Below are 24696 nucleotides of genomic sequence, written 5' to 3' on the forward strand. Positions count from 1 at the left end.
TATTTCCAATTTATAACAGCTATTGTAGTGGGACTTTCCCTTATAGCCACCAGTAGAACGTCACGATACGTGGAGACAAAATGTGTGACAATCTTGCAAGGCACTACAGGCACTACAGCTGTTCAATTTGTCTTCACCCGAACTGCAGCTGTATCCTATTTTCTAGGATGGTGTAGAACAGTTTTAGACACACACCCACAAACACACCCACAAGACAAGCTGTCAGCTTTTCCTCCTCAATAGCTTCACTTCAGTTAGCTCAGATTTTTCAGCAGTAGTAGAGCGGTTGCTAGTGCAATACTAAAGACTAATGGCACATACAGAGCTGTGGGAGTAAGTGTGTTTGGATGCTGATTGTTCTGTAGGGTTGGATGAACACATGCAGTGAGCACGAAAGCCTGCAGTAAGAAACGCATGAACGGTTAATCACACACTCTGGAGGAAAGAAAGCAAAACAGGAGATGGGCAAGGGGATAGAGAATGCCAGACACGTTGCCCTTGAGGCAGCCGCTGGCGTACTGGACACAACGAGGGTCAGGATTTTGGCTAGCCAACTCACACGGTGTCATGGAGACACATGGGAAAATGTTCGCTTGACCTTTTATAGGTTATGACGTCTTGGTTATGATTTTAATCCATTTTTTTATTGCATTTAACACTACTTCTTATATAACGATACTAAAATGACAGTGCAAGATGAACTATTTCATGTGATTGTATGAGTCAGATTCAAGAAGTTTACTAGTTTCAAAATGAAATAGATATGAATTTGAAAGAAGAAAGAAGAAAGAAAGAAAGAATGAAATGAAGAAAGAAAGAAAGAAAGATCGATCCAGAGCTCATCTGTATTCACTCAGCTTGCCCTTAGTTCAGCAAGAGAGAGAGAGAGAGAGAGAGAGAGAGAGAGAGAGAGAGATAGAGAGAGAGAGAGAGAGATGTGATTGAAAATTTCACACCTCCTGCTTTCTCGGCTCCACCAAGAAGTGAGGGCAGAGGGCAGAGAGCAAAACATTTCAAATTCTGAATGATAAAAATGAGAACACAAAGTGGAACTGAACTGAACAGCATTTTAGATGCTAATGTTATTGCCTTAGCGGAAAGATCGATAATACCTTCTTTTATAACGCAAACAGTATCAGCATTGTCTGTCAAGAAGCTGACCTTTAAAACATGTTCTGGTGAAATTTTCACTAATAGAGAAGAACAAGTTGTGAGTGGACACACAGCCAAGTTGTTGTATTCAGCTGATAAGCTTTGTTGTTTTCCAAATGAGCACACTAAATAGCTAGCTAGCTAATGTTCCCTCATGTATTGTTGTTCATTTGCAGACCTTTAGGTATTTTTCTATTTTTACTGTCTTTTACCTAAAGCAGTTTTACTCTTTTATAAGTCACCACACTGTGTGTACATGCAGGGCTTTCAAGTTTTGCAGACAGGCAAGAGTGACATTTCCAACCCCCAGCGACCCCCCCCCCCCCCGCGCGCGCCCACACACACACACACACACACACACACACACACACACACACACACACACACACACACACACACACACACACACACACACAAGTGATCTTGGTTTCACCAAGATCACTGACCACATTTTAACCAAATTCAAAGTATTTGTTCAATTTCCATTTATTAATTTGTGTGTGTGTGTGTGTGTGTGTGTGTGTGTGTGTGTGAGAGAGAGAGAGAGAGAGAGAGAGAGAGAGAGAGAGAGAGAGAGAGAGAGAGAGATTATGACTGGTGTTGTTTATTGTAAGTGTTTGTTGCCTTTTTGGACTCCTTTATCATTTGTAATGTTGCTAACATTTAAAACAGTTCGGCTCAAGACCAGCCATTTTTAGTGTCATGATTGAGGACAATGTCCTGTCCAGAGACAAGCTGTATTGTGTTGAGGTTTTGTTCAAACCAACCATCGAAAATATCCTCGCTAATGTTTTTTTTTCATTGGTTGTTTCGTTAAATCTTACCCAGATAGAGCTATTTTCTGATTGGCTATTGTGTAGCCTCTTTTTTTTGATTGGCTGATAAGTGGCAGGCTCGACTATGAACTGAGACGCGCTTGATTCTTGCCCGGTTTCAAAGAGACAGCGGTGCGGACAGATACATTTTGGGTGCTGCGGCTTATTAAATATATGATAAATAGTCCAAAAGTTTTTCTGTGTGAAAAATACAATGTGTGGCGGGAGCGTGACAAAAGACCCAAATGCGTGACTGTCACTCTCAATGCCTGACACTTGACAGCCCTGTAAATGTGTTTGTGGAACTGCTAGTAGCTATCCAGCTCTCTTATTTCACCACAGAAACACAAATGTTTACATACCAGGGGAAGGCTATTTTTGAGTTTTCACTGCCATCTAGCTAACATTCTATGCAGCTAGTCAGCTACAATTAGCTATGAAGATCACATTCATATGAGGTATTTGTGTTGAATCACAGCCACTGAGAGATTTAGTTCTTTTTCATTTTTAATGTGACAAGATAGCTAAAAAGGAGCTAACCTGAGCTAATTTGTCAGGTTCCATATTTCATTCTTTTGAATTTCTGACAAGATTTTTGTTCAGGCAAAATCCGTCAACATTACACAGCCCATTTTTTTATTTTGTTGTTACCTCAAGCTACATGTAGCACTAACAGAAATGAGGTGCACAGATTGTGTCTTGATGAGATGATCTTGATACTGTATCCTTTCCTACATCAACAAATATACATCTGAAGTGGTCTATAATTGAACCGGTCTGTTTAAAAGTCGTGGATCGCGACTACAGAATGTGAAGGAGTAGTTGGTGAATAATTAATGACACAACAATAACAATAAGGGTTCATGTCTTCTGTGTGACCAACATGGCATCAGACAGAGTCCATATTTCAGCTCTTAGGCTCTTTCTCTCAGATACAAAATAATTACAGCTCGGCTACAGTTATGGCAGAGCTGACCTTTCACCAGAAAAACAAGCATACGCATAAAAACACACTGCTCAATATAAAGCCTCTCACAGCAGGATTCTTCTAGCTCTGTCTGGTTTCTGAATGCCAATACCTTACATCACATTTAGAGCGTGAGCTCTGTGTGTGCATGCTGTATTACGATGCACTGTGCACAAAGATGTTGCACTAAAATTTATTTTAAAAAATGGTTGCAGAAATGCAATGCTCAGTGTCCACATTTCGTTTCTCGCATTGAAAATAGCAACTGAAAAAAGGGGGAATAAATATAGTGTTACACCAGCAAATTACCCTTTCACTTGCACAAAAATAGTCTGTCTATAAGAGCCTATAAGCTATGTTCCAGTGTATATTGTGTACTAGACTGATTCAAGGTTTGCAGTTAATAACTGGTAGGCGTATGACACTCATGAGTGTGTGTGTGTGAGTCTCAAAGGACAACAGCCAGGAAGAGTAAACAGATGGTCTGGCCAAGTGGGTGTGTATTACAGTCAGATTGTGTGTGTGTGTGTGTGTGTGTGTGTGTGTGTGTGTGTGTGTGTGTGTGTGTGTGTGTGTGTGTGTGTGTGTGTGTGTGTGTGTGTGTGTGTCCTCTAATGTTGAAGAATGATCCTAACACAGCAATCTAATAAGTGAGTCAAGCAAAAGGAATGACTGAGAGAGAGAGAGGGAGAGAGAGAGAGAGAGAGAGAGAGAGAGAGAGAGAGAGAGAGAGAGAGAGAGAGAGAGTAGGTTGAGGTGATATCACTGATCTTGGCTTTATTTTGATCATATACACATTTATCTCATTATGGGATGATGGATAGGGCTTCAAGGAAGCTTAAAATATCTTCAAGATTATATCAGACGTGACAAGATAGTATCACTGGAACAAACACTGTGATGGATGAGACTCCAAGTGTCCTCTGGTTGGCCGACAGAAGGACACTACAGAAGGACATAAAGAACTGTAGTTAGTTATCAGAAGTTTTTTAGTTAAATTGCTAAATTTCTGCTCCATTAAAACAATGCCGTTTAATGCTTACTTTAATTGCGATGTAAAGATAATATCAAACCTATTGAAGAAAAACTTCAGATCTCATTCTATACATTCAATCACAATTAAATAATTATACAAAACATTCATTTTTTTATTGTAGAAATTGAAAATTTGGTCCTGCCCATCCAATCAAAGTAATTTTTTTTCCATTTTAGCCAAAGGGAAAAAAATAACAAAATACCAGCATGATTTCTACGTTCTGATTGGGTGGACTGTCTATAGCCAATGATCTGTTTGTTCCAGCCCCACACAATAAAAGCCCTGCCCCCGTTTTATTGTTAAAGCTTAACAATAAAATGAATTGATTGATTTTTTTTTAAAATTACAGACAGCATTAGACTTACTGCTAGTTCACTGCATTATGTATCATTTGAGATAAGCAAAGAATATGAAAACGTACCAGATGCTTATAGACTGTGTGACCTATTGACATTGACATAAAGCTTGACGCTGCCTCTGGCTCCTAAATCTAACATATATAGAAATGAAATACGTGTATATTCTAAAACCTTGACCTGGTATGCCCAGCATATAGGTGTGTTTATTTTATTCTAGCTCATTCTACATCATTCAGTGATATGTACTGTACTGTATATTCCTGACCAACACTGCACTAGTGTAGAGCGTGTTGTAGATGCTGCATCTGCTTACTGCCAACCATTAAAAAACTGCAGACTGAAGCAAAAACAGCTTATCACACTGATTTGTGTGTGTCAGTGAGTCTAACTAACGTTTACCCTAACATTTCTCTGGGCGTTTTATTTATTTATTTATTTATTTGTTTGTTTGTTTGTTTGTTTGTTTGTTTGTTTAAATAAAAAAATACATTTTATTTAAAATTCTTTTAATGTATAGAGGAATATCTTTGACTATATTTATGAAATAATACCTATGTTGCATAAAGTTATTAATAAATACACATGTACCCGATCCTAAGTGACCCGAATCACTTTTTACCCAAACTCGACGTGCATAATTTTTTTTTTTTTAAAGAAAGACCCGACCCGAGACAAACCCGAAAAAAATAGACCCAAGTCCGACCCGACCCGTTGGCAATTTTTTTTTAACCCGACTGGACCCGAATGTTGCATAACACTACACTAAAGTAACCGCTAAAGGAAAAAAAGATTGACAGGTCTGTTTCAACAAAAATTAGCTTACCACCAGCCACACATCCCCAGCCACATGTCGCAAGCGGTCTTGGCAAAAAGAGGAGAGGTTGGAAAAGGACTCGAGTCGATGCACACACATGAGATACAGTAGTTCGGGTCTTCTCGGGTCCATTCGGTAAAAACACATTCGTTTTAAATTACCCGAGACCTGATGCCGTTATTATTAGACGCGACCCGTGTCCGAGGTACACGTGAAACTTTTAGACCCGAACCCATCGGTCCTCGGGTTTTCGGATCTTAGTGGACCTGTGAAGACCTCTAAAGCTCAGACCAATATTCTAGTAACCAAACAGTTTGTCGCTTCCTTAAATGACAGAATTTCCTGAACCGGTAAAGGTGTGGACCACTGGAAGAGTTGATCTCACATGATTTAATGTTCATCTCAAAGAGTCACTCTGGTGGCCTGGGTTCATTCTTCTGAGCTCTTCTGAGCACTTATTCAGGATAGTGGGAGAAATGTTTATTCAGGTTCTTGAAGGGCATTTTTAAGCCGTTAGGTTTATTATTTTTCAGTCCTGGCTGTAGGTGAATTGAACATGAAGAAGAAAACCCAGTGAGCTTGACATTTTTTTGTCTTAGAGGATCAAAAACAGAATCTTTTCTCCCTCTATCCAACCTCCATTTCTCTACAGCTAGTATTTTTCTTGAGGAGAAATCACATGGATTGCCCCTATGCCACTTTTAAAGGGATCTACATTCACTACAATGGATGACTAGTGATTGATGGACCGTCATGAAATCTGCCCTTTTCAGTGTCTTAGGTTGTTCTGCTATTCTCACATTAGACCACAAAGACATTTTTATAACCAATTTTAACACATTGTTTGCAGTATAAAGTACTATAGTGGAGATGAATGTATGAGTGTATATAAAATACCTTTCTTTGAGAATGTTGTTATTCTCCAATGCCTGGCTGTTTGTGGTTTTAAGTTTGGGACGATGTAGTGTAAGAGAAAACTGGATCAAATGTTGTTGCATTTTGTGAGATAAAAGGTTCTTAGGAGGTAGAATCTCTATATCTATATCTATCTCTATATTTAATCTCATTTAGTTCTCTCTCTCTCTCTCTCTCTCTCTCTCTCTCTCTCTCTCTCTCTCACACACACACACACACACACACACACACACACACACACACACACACACACACACACACACACACACACACACACACACACACACACACACACACCAGACTGGAATAGATTTTAGCTTACACTCTGAAATGCAGGAAGCTCCAGTCACCATGGTGACCTCTTCCTCTGTATCAATGTTCCTTTCCTTACGCTTTATTGCCTCCTCAGACCTTGAGTGATGCCTCCCATATTTCTGCCATCACCCCAAGCAACACCCAGCAAGCTTGGTAACATGTGAAATGTTGTCCAGAGAGCCATGGGCCCACAGTGTCCTTTTACTGATCCAAGACCAATGTCTCCTTCTTAAATAGCATCACTGATTAGAATAATCAGACATACCTAAAATAATTAACTGTATTTCTAGAACACTTCAAGAAACATGCATTTTCCCTACATGATCATGTAGCTTATTGCTGTTCTTCTTGTAGGGTTGACCCAGCATTAATTGTGGTGGTCCAGTGTAAGAAACTGTTAAGAAAATATATTGCCATAATTAATATTCACAGCAAATCATCTTTTATGTATGTAAACTATTATGTTGGGGGCATGGTGGCTTAGTGATTAGCACGTTCGCCTCACACCTCCAGGGTTGGGGGTTTGATACCCACCTCCGCCTTGTGTGTGTGGAGTTTGCATGCTCTCCCCATGCCTCGGGGGTTTCCTCCGGGTACTCCGGTTTCTTCCCCCTGGTCCAAAGACATGCATGGTAGGTTGCTTGTCATCTCTGGAAAAAAAGATGTCCGTAGTGTGTGTGTGAGTGAATGAGAGTGTGTGTGTGCCCTGCGATGGGTTGGAACTCCGTCCAGGGTGTATCCTGCTTCGATCCCCGTGACCCGAGAAGTTCGGAAAAGCTGTAGAAAAAAAATTAATGAACTATTATTTTATCATGCATGTATTTGCACGGAAACGCACAATGATGGAAACTCTGCTGAATGTTGAAATACTGTGACAGTTTAAAGAGGTTTTTGTTATCTGACAAATGCATGAACAGACAAATGTCAGCTCAAAGGCTCCAACTGTCACTTAGAGAGGTCCAGGAAATTAATAAAGGACTCTATAATCTTTTCCAGTTTCAGTGTCCAGAGTTTTGCCAGTCACAGACATCAATGACGAATAGAGAGGATGATTTCTTTCTTAGTTGGTTCCTATTCTGCTCCCTTCCTCTTCTCATTGTCCCTGAGCATGTCCCTATCTAGTCCGATAGAACGAAGAGTGATATGGTTCGTTTTCCGCATCAGGAAAGACAAGGGACTGAGAGCATACTGGAGGGAATAAACTGTCACTGGCTTTCACCCGCCTGTCAACTGATCTCTTTATCAGTCATTCCCCATCTCTCTCCCTCCCTCTCTCTCTCACTCTATTGCTCTCTCATTCTTTATTCCGTATTGCATGATGCCCTTCTTCTTCTCCTTTGGCTGTTTTCCATCTGGCTCTTTCAATCATACATTAGAAAATCCTTCTCTCTTCATTTGTCTCACTCAATCATACTTGAATGTTATTTATTCATTCCATTCATCTTCATTTACTCTGATCAGGGTTGTGCTGGATCTAAAGCCTAACCCATGAATGTTGGGCACATGGAAATAATAAATCTGGGATGATGGATTCCTGTGAGGCAGCAATGCTACACACCGTACCAACCTCTAGATTACTATCATCACTTTTCCATCTGTTATTTGTAGTGAAATGCCTACACTATGACAGTAAACTTGTATGAGTTGCATGTCTTCCTTTTCTCTTGGTTTGACATATGATCTGATCGCATATCCCTTTCATCAAGAAAATATCCCTCATATACTCCACCAAGATCAGATAACACATCTTATACTGTACACTTATACTGTACATTTATATGGGATACAATCATTCTGATCTTGGTAAAAAAAAGGGATCAAAAATCTCAATTTTGGTCATCTTACGCTGTTGAATAGCCGAGCTGCATGCTAACTGTAACATCAGGATACAGCTCTCTTCATCCATGTACACGCATCTCTACACACAATTAATTCAATCCCTTAAGTAACATCAACATCTCAGTTTGTTTCTTTAATTTCTGAGTGTAGAAGGAAAGAAGGAAGTATTTAAAATGCCAGCTTATTCTTTTATACTTAAATACAATGACAAATATAATGTGTTTTGACTCATTGTACATAGCCCAGGTGAGTGGCCGTGGACCTTCTTATGGACTAGTAGGACAGTACTTTGCACTTCTTTCAATGGATAACTAACAATGCATTCAAAGCATATAAAGTATAAACATTTTATGGCTTACTTTCGGCTATGAGTGGCTGGACAGATTTGTGTATTTGACAAAATGTCATTAATTTCATTGGTCGTTTACATGAAATTCAATTCCGTCAACATTGTGTGGTCCGTGTTTAGATCAGGAAACGTATCTCCGTAATTAAGGACTTGTATTAAAATAAACTTTGATGAAATAAATTCTACAATAGAGGCTACAGATATAATCACAGTTCTTTTCTGACTAGAACTGGATTTTACAACAAGCCATTTTACAGTTTGATAAGTTCCCTTTTTTTATCACCTCATTACATCTTCTAAATGTGAGCAGTTTTAGGGCAGGAAAAAGAGAAAGAGAGAAATGGGGAATGAGTAAAGTCACATAAAGTTAATTGCTGAATTGCTGCAATAATGTGTCATTAGAGCTGGCTGTAAACGTGCTGCCTTTACGAGTGGCTTTAAAAAGCACTTCAGTGCTGCATTGTACTCAAACCATGATCACAGTCATCCTCAGGGGCTCTCTTTTCTTTTTTAGATACGCATTTCATCTACCATGGCCTATTTTTTTTTAAAATCCTTCCAGACATCCCACAAGCTAGAGTATGACTGGAACACATGCCAGTGCAATTAATATCTAGATATACTTTAGTGATATCTGTTTTAATGTTTTTTTGCAAGTAATTTTTTACTCATTATTATCTCCCTCGTTTTCTAATTTTGGCTCTTCTCGAGTCTGATCCACTGGAGAATTTTCTGCATTGCCCTGTTTATCACGCTTGGGTTCATTAATATTTCTGAATTCTATTTTCAGACCATGAAACCAGCCATTTTATAATCTGCTCTCAGTTTAATGTATTTCATCATGTACTGTATGGTTTGCCTCAGATTAGACAGGAGCAACGTAGCAACCTACAGTAGGTTTATTTGCATTTACGTATTTTATGGACCAATGAAGAAATAGCTGTGATACAGTATAATGTCAGTTGAGGTGGATTTCTATTTTGTAAAACTGATTGGTCTAAGAAAACATATGGAATGCTATGAAGAATAAATGCTGGGTCTGATTTTGTTTCTTGTCTCATGTATATTCTAATCTTTGAAGCACACACAATTTTGGTATGTAAATCCAGGTATATATTAGCTTTTAAAAATGAATCTTTGTGCAAAAGAGGCAGGTGAACAGGACAGGACCGAAATATTCCTCCAATCTTCCTGATTCTCACAAGAGACTATAGAGGATGTAAAAAAAAAGAGAACTTGTAAAAAAAAAAAAAAAAAAGCCTGACTTATCTGAAACCACTGTGATCCAGAATCAACATTCCCTTCCCCCAAATCTCGAAGCACATCCAGACACTTAACTGCCAATAGAACAGCAGTTTATCTCCTGACTATCACAGTGACTCAGCTAAAACAATAGGCAGTCATGACTGATAACAAGAAAGAAATAGATTTAATTCAGGTAGTCGGGTCTTGGGTAAGGTGATAAGGTGAGGTGTGTACTGTATGTGGATGGTTGTATTCTGAGCACTTTCTGTATAAATGTGTATATAATTTAGGCTGTGGACCTAGCATGCAGATTCAGATACTAGACTGGAAGCTACATGATGGGAAGGTACAGTAATTAGAAATCTGTGTTGTGTTTTTTCCATTAATGGAATGGGTTAGGTAGTGATATGAGATGTCAGATCTTATCCTAGACCAGTTCATAAATGAGTTTTATGAGCTCACGTCTGTCTCTTCACTAAGGGATTTGAGCATAAATTGAGCTAGCATCTTGAAATACTGCAGTGTTCGTGTCAGCTCAGTTATTAGGTTAGGGAGCAGAAGTTTAACATAATACTCTGTCTACTACCTGACAGAATGAAAGTGAATTTTGTTTCTACAACACTACTTTATAGATGAGTGCAATTCAGAAGTACCAGAGAAGGAATGGTAACAGATGGACAACAGTTGATTAGTGATTGGGGTTGAGTGAAATGTGTGGACAGATAGACGATTGGATCTCAGTCAGTCTGTGAGAAATACAGTCATTCAAGCTGTTTCATGGTTTAAACAGAAAGGACACACGGTAAAGGGCGAAGAAGAAAAATATGGATTTCGTCCATTTAGGAAATAAAAAGCCTTACAAATTACTAATACTTATGCGAATGCTCTCCCTTTAATCTCAGAGCCTCTTTTACTTTATTTATTTTGTTTTAGAGCAAAGTGATGAATGGATTTGTCTCGGCATTTCTGCACCGTAAAGCAGATTTTCAAAAGTCCTTTTATATGTCCTATTTGTGTTCCTAGGTGTGTGATTAATGTGTTAGGTCAACATATATTGCCCTACTGACTGCAAAGGTTGGTGCGTGATGAATGAGGGTGTGTGTGCTTGACGATCCGAACATGCTCTCTACTACACCCGGAGTTTCTGCCTCAGTACTTACAGAATTAATGAGACACTCTGGAGAGTTCGGTGGACACTGAAAACAAAAAAAAAATTAGTGACAGATTTTTATCATAATGAAGTAAATACAGCATTTAAAAGTTAGAAACTATTTCTTGGTCTGTTAAAAATAAGAATAATATAACAAAGTTGATCAGTTTAGAACTCATTTTAGTGGAGCACAGTATCTTCCCAAAGCCTTTATGGTATTCAAATCTCCATGAACTATAGCTAATAAATGAGCTAGTATTTAATAATTAATTTAGTTATGTGTAGTTATTTGTTTGACATTTATTTATTTAAGGCTATTTATGTTGTAAGAAAAATAGCAACATCCACAAAATTAGGATGAAGGATTTTTTTTAATATATATATTTAGATATTCCAACTAATTCGCTTGGTTCTGTGTTCAAAAATACTTTTTAAACCACTGACCAGGAAGTTAGTACGTATGAAACATTGAGTTCTGTAAAAGCATTACAGCAGCAAATTACATGCAAGTTAGTTAATATAATTGATCTTTTTTTGTCCCAAGAGTTAAATATCTGATAGCTTGCAAGCTCCTGGAGGAAATTTTTGTCTAGATGCACACTTTTAGTCTCATCCAGATGCTTTGTAAAACTTTCTGGCAAGATTAAATAAAAAAAAAAACCAACCAAAAAACAAACAAAAGTGTACCTTTATGAAGTTCTGTATGATAGTCATAGTGTATTTGTTTTGAACACATGATCTGTTCATTCTAAATATTCACTAACATCTATACTGAATACCAGAGACAAGTAAGACATAAGAGAGACAGGAGACAAACAAGTCTGGTCTTGTGAGGAAAAAAAATACAGGGTTGACATTGGATCTGCTTTAAAAGTCTCTCATCAGGGAGTAATGAAAGCACAAGTTTGTACCAAAGTAAGTTCTCTACCAATCCTTCTGTGCTGGCAGATTTTGAATATCTCACTGCCTGCAGTGTCCTTCTACTTACAGTATGTCACTGCTGATACAGCCATTTCTCAGTTCCTAAATAGAAACTGATCGAAAAGACTAATTAGCAATAGGTCTGACAGTTTTACCACTACACCCAGGGTGTCCAATCTTATCCACAAAGGGCCGGCTTGGGTTACATCTCTATCAAGTAGGAGTTACACCAGATTCCACTTCTTTAATCAGTTCTTCTTGGCTTTCAGGAGACTCAGGTATGCCTTCTGTTTGGTTGAAATGAAAACCTGCTCCAACAAGAGCCATGTGATTAGACAACTCTGCACTACACCATCTGATGATTACAAAGACTGGCCATCACTTGGTAGAGGAGCAGTGATTGGCTGCAGCAGATCATGTATTTTAGACTTCCAAGAAATGTTGCATCTAATGCTTCTGTCTACTTCATTGTCGCTCTGTGAATGGACTAGTTTATGAAGTTTTACCCTTGCTTTATGCTTGAGTTTATGGTTCTGCCCCGAGAAACTTCCATCTCTGCACATCTTGCTCTCGGCCCAAATGTACCTTTAGACATTTTTTCAATGGACTGTGCTTTGGTCACACTTCATTCTTCTTTGTACCTTAGTGAGGCTGAATAAAGAACAAAAACCAGGAGAAAGTGTCTTCCCTAACCTTTTCATCTGTGAGATGAGAGAAAGAGAGGAAACGAGGACGTGTTTAATCTCCCTTTTACAACTCCACTTTCCAATTTCTGTTTCAGCTCTTGGCACAGAAATGCCTACTTTAGGTCTCTGTCCATTTCCTAAGAAGCGGAGCAGGCACACGAGGACAGAGGATTTAATCCTACAAAATGGCCACTACCTTTTCTTTCAGGAAGCTCAATAAAGCTTGAAATAGCTTTGACTTTGCTCCCCAGTCGTTCTTTTGGTGAAATGAACCAATCTGAGCTTAAACAAGGTCAGAAAAAAAGCAACTGGCACTTGCAAACGATCACACAGCTGCCAAAGAAAAGACATTTTGATGGTTGAAAAGAAATCAAATAGAAACTAGGGCTATAATGTAGGTGCTCATGAATTAAATATTGAAATTCATAATGATGTTTTTGACTCGTGTTTGACACAGAAGAGATGGAAATGCTCAGGGCGGGAATGTTTGCTACCTGTTCCCCAATGAAATTCTTTCCAAATGGATGGTGTTTTGTCTAAGAATAGCTCAAGGGAACTGAAGCTAATACATGATGATTAAATTGATGGAAGGAGTGAGATGGCTTTTTTTGTCATTTCCTAAGGGGCTAAAAGGAAAAGAATGATAGGTTGATATGGAGGAGACAATTATCTTCAGATCTGTAGTCTTTAAGAAGAGCATGAGCACAGAAGTATGAGCACGGAAGTATATAATGCTTTCGTTTTTTAAAATGCTACATGATGTACAGGCTAACGGTGGTGATGACTATGAATGAACAATGCACTGTTCTTGATGCAGTTCACAATAACCAGGCCTTATGCTTACTTTATGACACTTGGGGGAAATTAGGGTTAAATACACAGCTCTAAAGTGTTCTTATTGTGAGAACCATTACAATTTCTGAACAGAAATCTGAAATTAAGTATTATAACCGGGGTGAATACTACTACTACTAATACTACAGTACTTATATACAATGGTATACGAAAGTAGTACTATACATGTATTTCATATATTTAAGTTGCAATCAAACAAAGAAGACTGACCAGATAAAATTTTCATAAACATCCGCAATCTACAGTATTAGGAAGACATTATACACCTGTTCATTCATGCAATTATCCGTGTGGCTAATTATCAGCAGATAGTCTAGAGCTTTAAATAATGTTCACATCAAACATCAGAAAGGGGGAAAATGTGCTTTCTGTGTCTTTGTCCATGGCATGGTTTGAGAATTTAAAGAAAGCTCCTAGGAATTTCACGCACAACTGTGTCTCTATAGTTTACACAGAATGGTGTTAAAATGAAAACATGTGAGCAGATCTAACAGGAGGGCTTTGATTACTAAAATTACCAATCATTGCAATCATGCTGAGCAGAAAAGCAGCTCAGGAAACATTACATGTCAAATTGTCAAGGCCATGTTCCTCAAGCAATTCCACCATCTTCATCTACCTAATTTTACCGTTTCCACTGAACCATAATACCAGTTTTGCAGTTGCCAAGACATGCCATGATTCTACAATAAACACCTGAACACCTAAACCACAACTTGTATCAGTTGTCTTTACACCACACTAATAAAGAACTAGATTTTTTTAATCTTATGAACATTACTAATAGGAGAACTGAATTTAGTCTCAATGGGAATGGGATACAGGCATAATAGCCCATAGTGGTATCCCCTATAGCTCAGTGCTGTACAATATCCCAATAACACAACTCTTGAACACACGTTCCTTTGTCTCACTTCTTTCCTGTTTCACTCATCTCTCTCTGGAAGGATGACTACCACTGACATTAATGTATTCCAGCAAGATTTATTGCAGCTCCTTTTCATACGTTCTGTTACAGTGGATTTCCAATAGAGGAAAGTATTCCACTCTAGAGCTGATTCCCTTGATACATCTCTGTCTTTTTGGTTCAGGAAAATCTCAGATAATATCACCATATCACTAGCCTTCCGATTGAAATCCTTCACAAGGATCCTTGTCAAATGTGTCATGAATTTAAGCACATTAACGCTCATTGAAGTTCTAATGCACACAAATGACCCATCATTGACGCTCATTTTGTGCCTGGAAGACATTTTCTGAAGGCATGTTAAGAACGATTGACTGTCTTCTCTTTTTTGGTGCTTAAAAAAGAAAGTGCTGGGATGAGAGACAGGCTTTTTCAACATGGCTTTCAAGAACTCTAGTTCTGGTTCCATCGAAACGAGGGTATTACACTAATTTTACCTGATCTTAGTCTCTGTTGTTTGCTATAAACCAAACAAAACATAACCTCACCATGCTTCACTGAAGCTTTCTAATGTCCCTACATTTCCATACAGCCTCCATTTTAGGCTAGCCTCCTATTTTTCCTGGAGCCTTGCTCTCCCCAGATTGCCTCTAAAAGAGCTGCTCACTATTGTAGCAAACACAGCCAGCAATCTATTCCAGCCTTTACTGCAATCTCTCACAGGGCCTATGGAAATAAATGCTTTCAAGCACCCAGTCCTCTCCTGGAAGCACATGCTGGGCTGGGAGCACTAGCGGGAGTAGAGCCAACAGAGAAAAACTGTTCTCTGGTTTTTTGTGTGAGAGTGATTTTCGAAATGTGATGTTTCTTGATGTGACCTTCAAGAAGGGAATTTGGAAGAGGTAGAAAGGCTAAACGGTCACAGCAGATCGGGAAAGCCAAGATATTTTTATATTGTTTTAATAAAAGACTTTACTGCAAGAGCGTATTTGAGAAAAGCTCAGAATGGAGAAAAAACAGCAATAAATATAAGCCTTAATTACATAGCATTTAATGATCTATAATGGTGTCAATCGGGAATGTGGTAGCCAGATAATGGTTAAGGCGTTGGACTACCACTCAGAAGGTTGTGAGTTTGTATCCCAGGTCCACCAAGCTACCACTTTTGGGCCCTGGAACAAGGCCCTCAGCCTTTTATTGCTCTAAAATGAGATAAAAATTGGAGATAATGTAAAAAATATTAACTGGGAAATTGGAGAAAATGTTCTGTCTACACTGTAGCCTCAGATTCCAGTTCTGGCCAAGGACATACCTCTGGATATTTTTTAACACTTCTATCATCTCCTACAGAGAGAAGGAGAGAGTTCCGAGTTCATCTGTTACGCAGGTAGATCAGAAATCAGATTTGTAATGCAGTTTTATACAGTTTTGACCCGCTCTGTTCCTGACATGCAACAAACACATATGAGGTAAAATGGACCGTAATACTCCAATTACAGGAAAACACATTTCTATATATAATTATTAATTACAGTCCAAATATCACACGCTCTAATTGTCTCAGCTGGATTGTTTGTTACCCTGGGAATAGGAGTGTACTCATGTTTAGTTACAGGACCTTCTGTTCTTCCAATCACCACATAACACTTGTTTCAGTCTAATCGTTGCTAAGCTTATCATTATAGTGCTTATATGACTATTCTGCCTGTTTTTGTTTGTTTTTTTTACTTCTGGAAGTAAAAAGAATAAAGTGTTTCACTTCTGTTTTTGTCATCTGTTTATTATATTTTTTTCTCACCCGAAACAGAAATAAAGACGTAAATAGTCTGTAGTAATTATTCCATTCCTTCTGAGACAAATTCTATATAGAACATGTCACTAAACATTTTAATCCTGTTAGCAAATGTCTCAAAGCGCACTGTGATGCTTGTAAGTGGATTTGTAATTTCCCCATCGTTTTAAAGATATGTGAATCAAGAGGCTCTTGGTGACTAATTGATTTTCTCCTGCCAGTAGACACTGTCGAAAAGTTATCTACTGAAGATCCTTTTCAGAAGAAATATGAATAAACATGTAAATAATATAGTCATGTAAGCAAAAAATAGTGGGCTTACTTGTCCATGTTATCGCTTCCTTATTGCTACCATTAAAATTAGCATAAAAAATTCATTCAAGCGTTTTTTAAATCACAAATCTGAAAGTTTGCTCTGAATCAGGTAAAGGTGTGTGTTTTCAGAAGAATGCTGATAAGTGAGAGTGATCGTAGGAGTGACTTTGCTTCAAAATCAGCATGACTCATGAGCACGGTCTAGACGTTGAGGGTGAGAGGAAATGAAGCATACGTGGCTCAGTGCTCGCCAGACTGAAGTGCTCTCAAGGACATTCAAACAAGTTTCAAACATCGTGACACCTATAATTTCAGTTTAGCAGCTAGCAAGGCTTGTTAAAAATTAAATATTTAATTAATTAAGTAATTTGTGAAAAATTTCCTTAATTTTTATTTTTGAATCATAAACAATGTTCTGTTTTGTCGATGTTAAACTAAATTAAAAATTAGATCAAGCACAAGTTTAACATTGTAAAAAATACATACATACATTTTCAACAATTTAATTGAATAAATAATGTCAATGACCAGAAAAAAATGATCGATGACCGATTGATTGATTTATTGACATTTTTATTGTTTTTCGAGCTCCAAAGTCGGTTAAACTTCCAGAGCTTCACAACCTTTCTTAGGCACTGTGGAGTGCATTGTTGTAGTGCTGTTGTTATTTAAAAGCTAGTGAACAGTTCATTTTAACTGTTATAACATGGTTATGTAGCCATATAATAATGCAATTACAGCAGATGCATAACTGATAGAATGGTACCCCCCAAATAAATAATTAGTATATGTAAATAAGTAATCATTAGCAACCTTACAAAGATATAGGGATGATAGCAAGTTCATTAGGCTTAATGTGATTGGATTTAACAGCTAGCTAAATCTGTGCAAGTTGTATAAAATTATTCCTATATTTTCACATATATATTAAGATAATTATCTCGCTTGTTTTTTTTTTATTAATAATATATTTGGAATATTATAAACCCTGTATATCATTATAGTTTTTTTTTTTTAAATCCATATTCAACATATATTAGTTTAACTTGGGCTGTTCATAATTTCTAGCTATTTTTATTTATTTAGTTATTTAATTAGAATCGAAATGATTTATGGCTACTTTCCTAATTAATGTTGATTATATGATTATTGTGCTTCATCATAAATATGTTATCAAACCTTTGTACACATGTACAGTGGTTTTACTGCATCCATATACACGTTCTAGCTTTGTTACTTTAATTGGCTGCAGTAATCTTTTCCATCAGGATTGTTTTGAACGAGTGAACTGCATCAGCATAATATATGATAGGAATGGCAGGGGACTAAGAGTGTGTATCTGATATAGCAGTCTGTGTAATTACAGAAAGAGGGATGGTTCTCCTGTGGGAGATTACAGTAAGCTGTCTGTACTTTACTACTGTTTATGCAGCACTTACACACACACACACGGCTTAAGACTTCACAAATCATAACTTCCTAGAATTTATTGTCATCCTGAGGCATGCTGGATGTTGACATTGTTAGCTGTATTAGCCAATGATTAAAGCTAGCTTTGGTAGAAATGTACATGGTGTTAAGATATCAGGACTCTACACCGACTCTAGATTTCCATTCATTTTTAATTAACTTCTTATTTGCACCTTGGTATATTTCGCATATGCTGATCTGCAATAAATGAATATGTGTGAAAAGATTAGCATAGTTCAAGCTCTGTCTGTTTTTATAATATACACCAAAAGCCTTTTTTTGCTAACAGATGAATATTATGTCTTAGTGCTAGATAAAAACTTCCTATTTAAAGGAGTGGAAATGTGAATATTTATATTCAGTTGCAAGATTAATAATATCTAGCTTTATTATAATTCAGCACAGCACTATACTACAATTCTTTTCTGCACCACTGGTAGCTAAAGTGTTTTATTGCCATATTAAACATATCCAAGATGGTATTAAATTGAAGTGAGACAAACAGGGAATAGATAAATAGCATTTCAGAAATGAGAGCAGATAGATATGATAAATAAATAGAGTATCTTATTAAACTAGGAACATGATTAACATCTCAGGGAATTAATCCAATATATTCAAAATGCAATTTCAAAATGTGTTGCATTCTGTATATTCTAGACTTTTACAAGATTTGTGTCTTGTAATCAAAAGACATGCCAGATGTTTGTGTATCATTTAATCTGATAAGAATTTGAGGCATTGATTTAAGTGCTTCACAGTCTTAAGATGACACATATTCATTTGGCACTTTAATAGTAACATATATCTCTGCACATTCATGAAATGATCTAATCAACCAATCAACTGGCAGCGAACTGGCAGTACATTCAATCATGTATATACAGGTTAAGCGCTTTAGGTAATGACCACCTTAGACCGATGACCGGTCACAAAAACTGTAATGTTGAAGGTTGAGGTTATGGAAGGGGAATAAAAGAAGTTTATTGGGAATATCTACCGCAAAAACCTTTTGTGTAAACTTAAGAAAACCAACTTTGACTTCTGAAATATTTGCTCTGTAGATTTCTTAATAGAGAAGTGAGACAGGCAGATGTGGAGATGTGGAGTGGGTGGAGAAATGATTATTATTATGACTGGAGAGCTGTTGAGGAATAGAGAGCGAGAGTATGTACGTAATTCACATTAATTCTGAAGCTGATGATTTAGTGGATAATGAATTCTGCGACGATGCCTCCTGCTGCCGCACCACCTGTTAGGCTATGCATCGCTTCGTGATTTTACCCACAATGCACGGCTTGCTCGCTAAATGCGCCCCTTCTGCCTCTTGCTTTTAACACCCGGACTAAAGGAAGCTTGACAAAAGACAATCTAAACGCATTGCTGTTGACTTTCTATTCAAATATAGACAGATTTGCATCATTATCTAACTAACCATGTACAACTGAATAACAAACTAGGATTTTTGTATTAAAGTTTATCAGTTAAATTTGACACTGTGAGATAGGGACATTTATTGCGTACGAGTGCATTAAAAGACCTTAGGCTACAGTATTTGACAGTGTCAGTGATTAAACTCTGTGGTAACATATTCTGCATTATGAAAAATGTATTCATTAATGGAGCAAGTTCTGGCTTCTGTCCCAGAGAGCTGGAGACTATAGACCCATCTATCGCTCAATCGCTCTCATTTCACATTTATTTTGCTTTTGTGTTTTCAGTATGTTAGGAAGATGTTCGAACATATGCCCTTTATACTTGGGTAACTCGCATACAGAATACTGAGCAGGATGCAGGTGAACTACAATAGCTGAATCATGTGAATCATTTAACGAATTCAATATGCCAATTGCTAAGATCAACTTTTTATATAAAAAGGAACATAACAACTTATTATACATACATACATACAGTATTGGAAAAGATGGAAGGTGGAGATTTGTTACATAAACTTGCATCACAGTGAAATTCTTTCTTTGATTATCCAAACTTTTGGGGTCAGGGCACAGGGTTAGCCATGATACACGATACATGATACATGATGCACCCCTAGAGCAGTGAGGGTTAAGGGCCCAACAGTGGCAGCTTGAACCTTGAACCTCCAATCAACAACCCAGAGCATTAACCACTTGAGCCACCACTGGCCCAACTAGCTGTTTACATGCATAAATTCATCCAGGAATGCTGTGTTCGTAAGTGTTAACAATAACCACGTATGTCATTTACTCATCAATTAAAATATTTTCCTCCTTCAACCATGAAGAATTTTTTAATGTCATTCTGTCCACATCAATAAGCATACATCTAAAATGCAACGAAGCAAAGAGGCCGTGAGCAATGAATTATTGATCTGAATGGTTCAGTGGGTATACTGAGCATTTGAAGAGCTCTTCTGTATACAATACAGTTTGAAAGTATGTACTGGGATTAATTTCAGAAATAAATGTTCAAATTCTATGAAATAAATGTTCAAAGCACAATGCAGTGATTATGAACAAACAGGGTTGCCAGGTCTTAGAAAAAATTATGGCCTAACTACAGCTAAAAAATCCTAAAGCTATATAACAAAAATTGCCACCCTGGCATCCATTTTTGCCATCAGGAGAATTTTAAAACATGAATTTTTCATGACTATTTTATATTCTCCTAATTATTCCGATTAAGTTAAGGTAAGATACATGTAAGTAAAGGACATCCTTTCAGTGACAATGTTTTTCCTTTTTCAGAGAGCTGTGGCCATGTACGACGGGGCAAGGGTGCCCTCTCCTGAGGCCAGTGCTAACGGTGCCCCAGGTGCCACCACACGCCCCAATGGCGATGAAGATCCGGAAGAGGAAGAAGCTGCTCCACCAAAGCCTGTGCTTGTGAAGAAAGCTCGCCGTGAAATCTTGGACCATGAAAGAAAGAGACGAGTGGAGCTGAAATGCATGGAGCTGCAAGAAATGATGGAGGAACAGGGGTGAGAAAATGTCTGTGCACATTAACACTTAAAAACACTTAAAAAATGCTTGCTTAAGTTTGTATATGATGTTTTTGATAGCACACACTTTTTTTCTATATATTCTATTATTATCCATTGTGACATATAGTAGCTAGAGGAAAAAGTAATGCTTTTTTCAGGAAGACACGCACACACACACACACACACACACACACACACACACACACACACACACACACACACACACACACACACACACACACACACACACACACACACACACACACACACACACACTTACTCACAGACTACACCTGCTGTCCCTAGGGCTTTTAAGGAAGTCAGGTAGCAAGACTTGTCTAATTATTCAGGAGGGATGTGAACCTGAGTAACTTGTGTGTTTCATGGAAGATGTGTGTTTCTTAGGAAGCTCTTTGTGCGCCTAACCTTGTGAGAGGAATTTATCTACCAGCAAGAAAGAAAAAATGCCGAACCGGTGCTGAAATGCTGAAATGTTGTTCTTTTGTCTCAGCAAAACATTCAAAAAATAAAATTATAACCTATTTATAAGGGTTGAATTTATGTTCACATTGATTTTGGCAAAATTAAATCTGTTTTTAAATTCCATACACTGAAACCCCTCAAAATCCATGCTAATATTTCAGCTGCTGAAAAGCCGTTTACCTACAGGGTTAGGGTTAGGGTAAGCTTTTTTCCTTCCCCCTATATTCCCTATATAAACTAGATCTACTTAATGCACTTAATCCATGTAGTCTATCCCAACACCCCCTCTTAGAACAGCAGATGGTATGTTCCTCATTAGCAGTGCTGGCCATCAGATAGATGAGTGTGATAGGAAGCAGGATGTCAGGGAGGAGAGCACGACCATCTGCCAAGGGGCCAGCTCCCGTTTATACAGGCACCCTGCAAAGCAGCTTTTGCTCCTGAATATTGCCTTGTAATCAGTGGTTGAAGTGAAAAATTCATGGGGGATGGTTGCTTTAAGAAGTTTCAGTGAAGGGGAAAACACGGAGCTCGGCTGGGAAAAAAACCCATACGAATCAAGCACTTAGCTAGTGTATGGTGGCCAGAGAACCCTTAAACCACAAAAAAATAAAATCATGAACTTTATCAAGCTATTTAAATATTAGCTTTTCCTGACCGAACATAATTTTATTAAAGTTGTCTTTAGACTGATATTATTTATGGATTTACAATTTTTGATCTATTGAGATTTGAATTAAACGTCTTAAACATAATTAACAAGTTATTTCGGTTTCTAAAAAACTACATACTTATAGTAAAATCTTTTTTAAAGGTTATGCTTCATAAGTAGCAAAATGTTTGTTTTCTGTGGTATATTGTGACAGGATTATTAGCCGGGAAATATATGACAAAGCGGGCTAGCTTACAATCAGTGAACTAGCCAGCTACCTAAGTTAGCTAATGCTAATAATGATAAGGAAATGTCTGTATTAGTATATTTTGGCTATTATTAAATAATAGCACAAGCAAATTTAGCAGTTACTCTAGGGTAATGCTAGCAATGCTAAGCATAACCTCTGCTATTAATTAGCAAAATCGTTTTTACTTGTTGTGGTACTGTATATTTCGAATGGCTTTCCTATTGTAATAAAGAATATGACAGTGTAAGCTTGTTTACTAGCTGCTAAGTAGCTGGCTATCAAGGCTAATTCCACTAGTGCTAAAGAGAAACTTATGTGTTGTGGCATATTTTATCTTTTTGGCTAGTGTGAACTAGCTTAACAGTTAACATGTCAGCTACATGAGTTAGCTCATTTTAAAAGTGATAAACAAATCTTTTGTTTGATTGATGTGAGCTATTCTGACTTGGCAATCAGTGGCAGAGAATATGACAGCTAAAGCTTGTTTACTACTTGCAAACTACTTGGCTAGCTAACATTTTAGCTGACGTAACTTTTGGCTTCTATTTAGCTACTGTAGAATATGACAGCTAATTTAGCTAGCTAACTAGTCAGGTATATAAGTTTAACTAAGTGACTAAATAAATCAAACAGGATTTACAGGTTGTCTGTCAAATTTACTGTTCAGACAAATCATATACAGGAACATGGCTTGTTGCTAAGATATACACTATTATATTATCAGGCAACATGGCGTATTAAGCTCAAATATGGATGGAATAAAAAATCATGCTAATGCTGATGTCATATCACAACAGCGTTAATAGTTGAATGTGGTGTAAAATGGCAGAAGGTTGTTCACTGAATGTTTGTGTACCAGAGAGAACTGGTGCTCTGCTCTATCATACTCTATCATAGCTTTAGTGTATGATAAGTGTCTTTGGGAATAAGACCTGTAAATGTCACTGGTGAAGACCTTTTAATTAATGCTCAGGCACTTGGAGATAAAATGAGCAAAAAATATAAAACAATTTGTGCTACAGGGGGTTGGAAGGGTGTGCATCACTAGATTAGAGTGTTAGACCACACACCATAAAAATAAAAAGCTCCCGGGTACTATTTGAAGAGACACACACACACACACACACACACACACACACACACACACACACACACACACACACACACACACACACACACACACACACACACACACACACACTTAACCCTTGACCTTCTTATTTGGATTTATCCAGACTTAGGTGTCTTCCCATAACCCCATAGTGCGCACACACACACACACACACACACACACACACACACACACACACACACACACACACACACACACACACACACACACACACACACACACACACACACACACACAAATTTAATCCCTGCCCTTCTTTTTCTAAGTTGTCCTCCCAAATCTCCACACCACAACACACACACACACACACACACACACACACACTCAAACTCACACACACACACACAGAGAAAAAAATTTAATCCTTGCCCCATTATTTAGATTTTTCCAGACTCAGGTGCCCTCCCAACACAACACAACACAACACACACACACACACACACACACACACACACACACACACACACACACACACACACACACACACACACACACACACACACACACACACACACACAACATATGCACTGTGACTGCAGCCAGAGGGCATTCATTGTCAAATGTATTTTATGGCATCTCCACCCTGGGAGCCAATTAGTCGCCTGCAACTCCCCTCCTCTCAGCAGCCTGTCTACTTAGTGCCCCTCCCAACACACACACACACACACACACACACACACACACACACACACACACACACACACACACACACACACACACACATACACACACACAAAGCAGGATCAGCCATGATGTCAGGTGGAGGAGGACGTGGAGAGAAGATCAATTGAGAAAAAAATAAAAGATACTTGAATTTTTATTACATTATTATTTAATACACAATAAAATTAATAAGATCACATAACAGTGGCTGTACTGGACTAAAGAACTGTTATTGTTAACACTTACAGATGAATATAACCTTCCAGCAGTGTAGCATTTCAGTGAATTATAGAGTTAGTCACGTTAATAAAGTCTCTTTAACCTCAGGAACTATTTAAAGGTATATAATGCACATGTAATACATTTGCTTTCATAAAAAAACAAGCCAACAATCAAACAACACATGATAGAAATTGTTGATTTTTTCCCCCTCCTGGAATTCTTGGGTTGAGGGGAAAGTATTTATATAAAAACGAAATGTTCAATCTGTCCATCATCAGCCTATCTTGTATTAGGATTTATGTTTCTTCTTTTTATGCTAATGGAAAATTGGATAAAACTTCACGAGAGGTTTCAGATATTCTTTTACAATTATCTCATTTTCATGAGCATGGGTGAATACTCTTTGTAACAATGTTTCCATAGTAACAGC

The 24696-nt window shown here is 37.7% G+C and overlaps 1 protein-coding gene across 1 annotated transcript in view; it reads left to right on the forward strand.

Annotated features, from left to right (window-relative positions):
* Nucleotides 1-24696, forward strand: part of srrm3 (serine/arginine repetitive matrix 3) — a 77629-nt gene that overhangs the window by 11050 nt on the left and 41883 nt on the right. The window contains exon 2 of the mRNA XM_027132977.2: nucleotides 20629-20861. Coding sequence (XP_026988778.2) covers nucleotides 20641-20861 — 221 coding nt within the window. The 5' untranslated portion in view covers nucleotides 20629-20640. The remainder of the gene's footprint in view (nucleotides 1-20628; nucleotides 20862-24696) is intronic.

This window comes from Tachysurus fulvidraco, chromosome 26 (assembly GCF_022655615.1).
Source record: "Tachysurus fulvidraco isolate hzauxx_2018 chromosome 26, HZAU_PFXX_2.0, whole genome shotgun sequence".
Classification (NCBI taxonomy): Eukaryota; Metazoa; Chordata; class Actinopteri; order Siluriformes; family Bagridae; genus Tachysurus; species Tachysurus fulvidraco.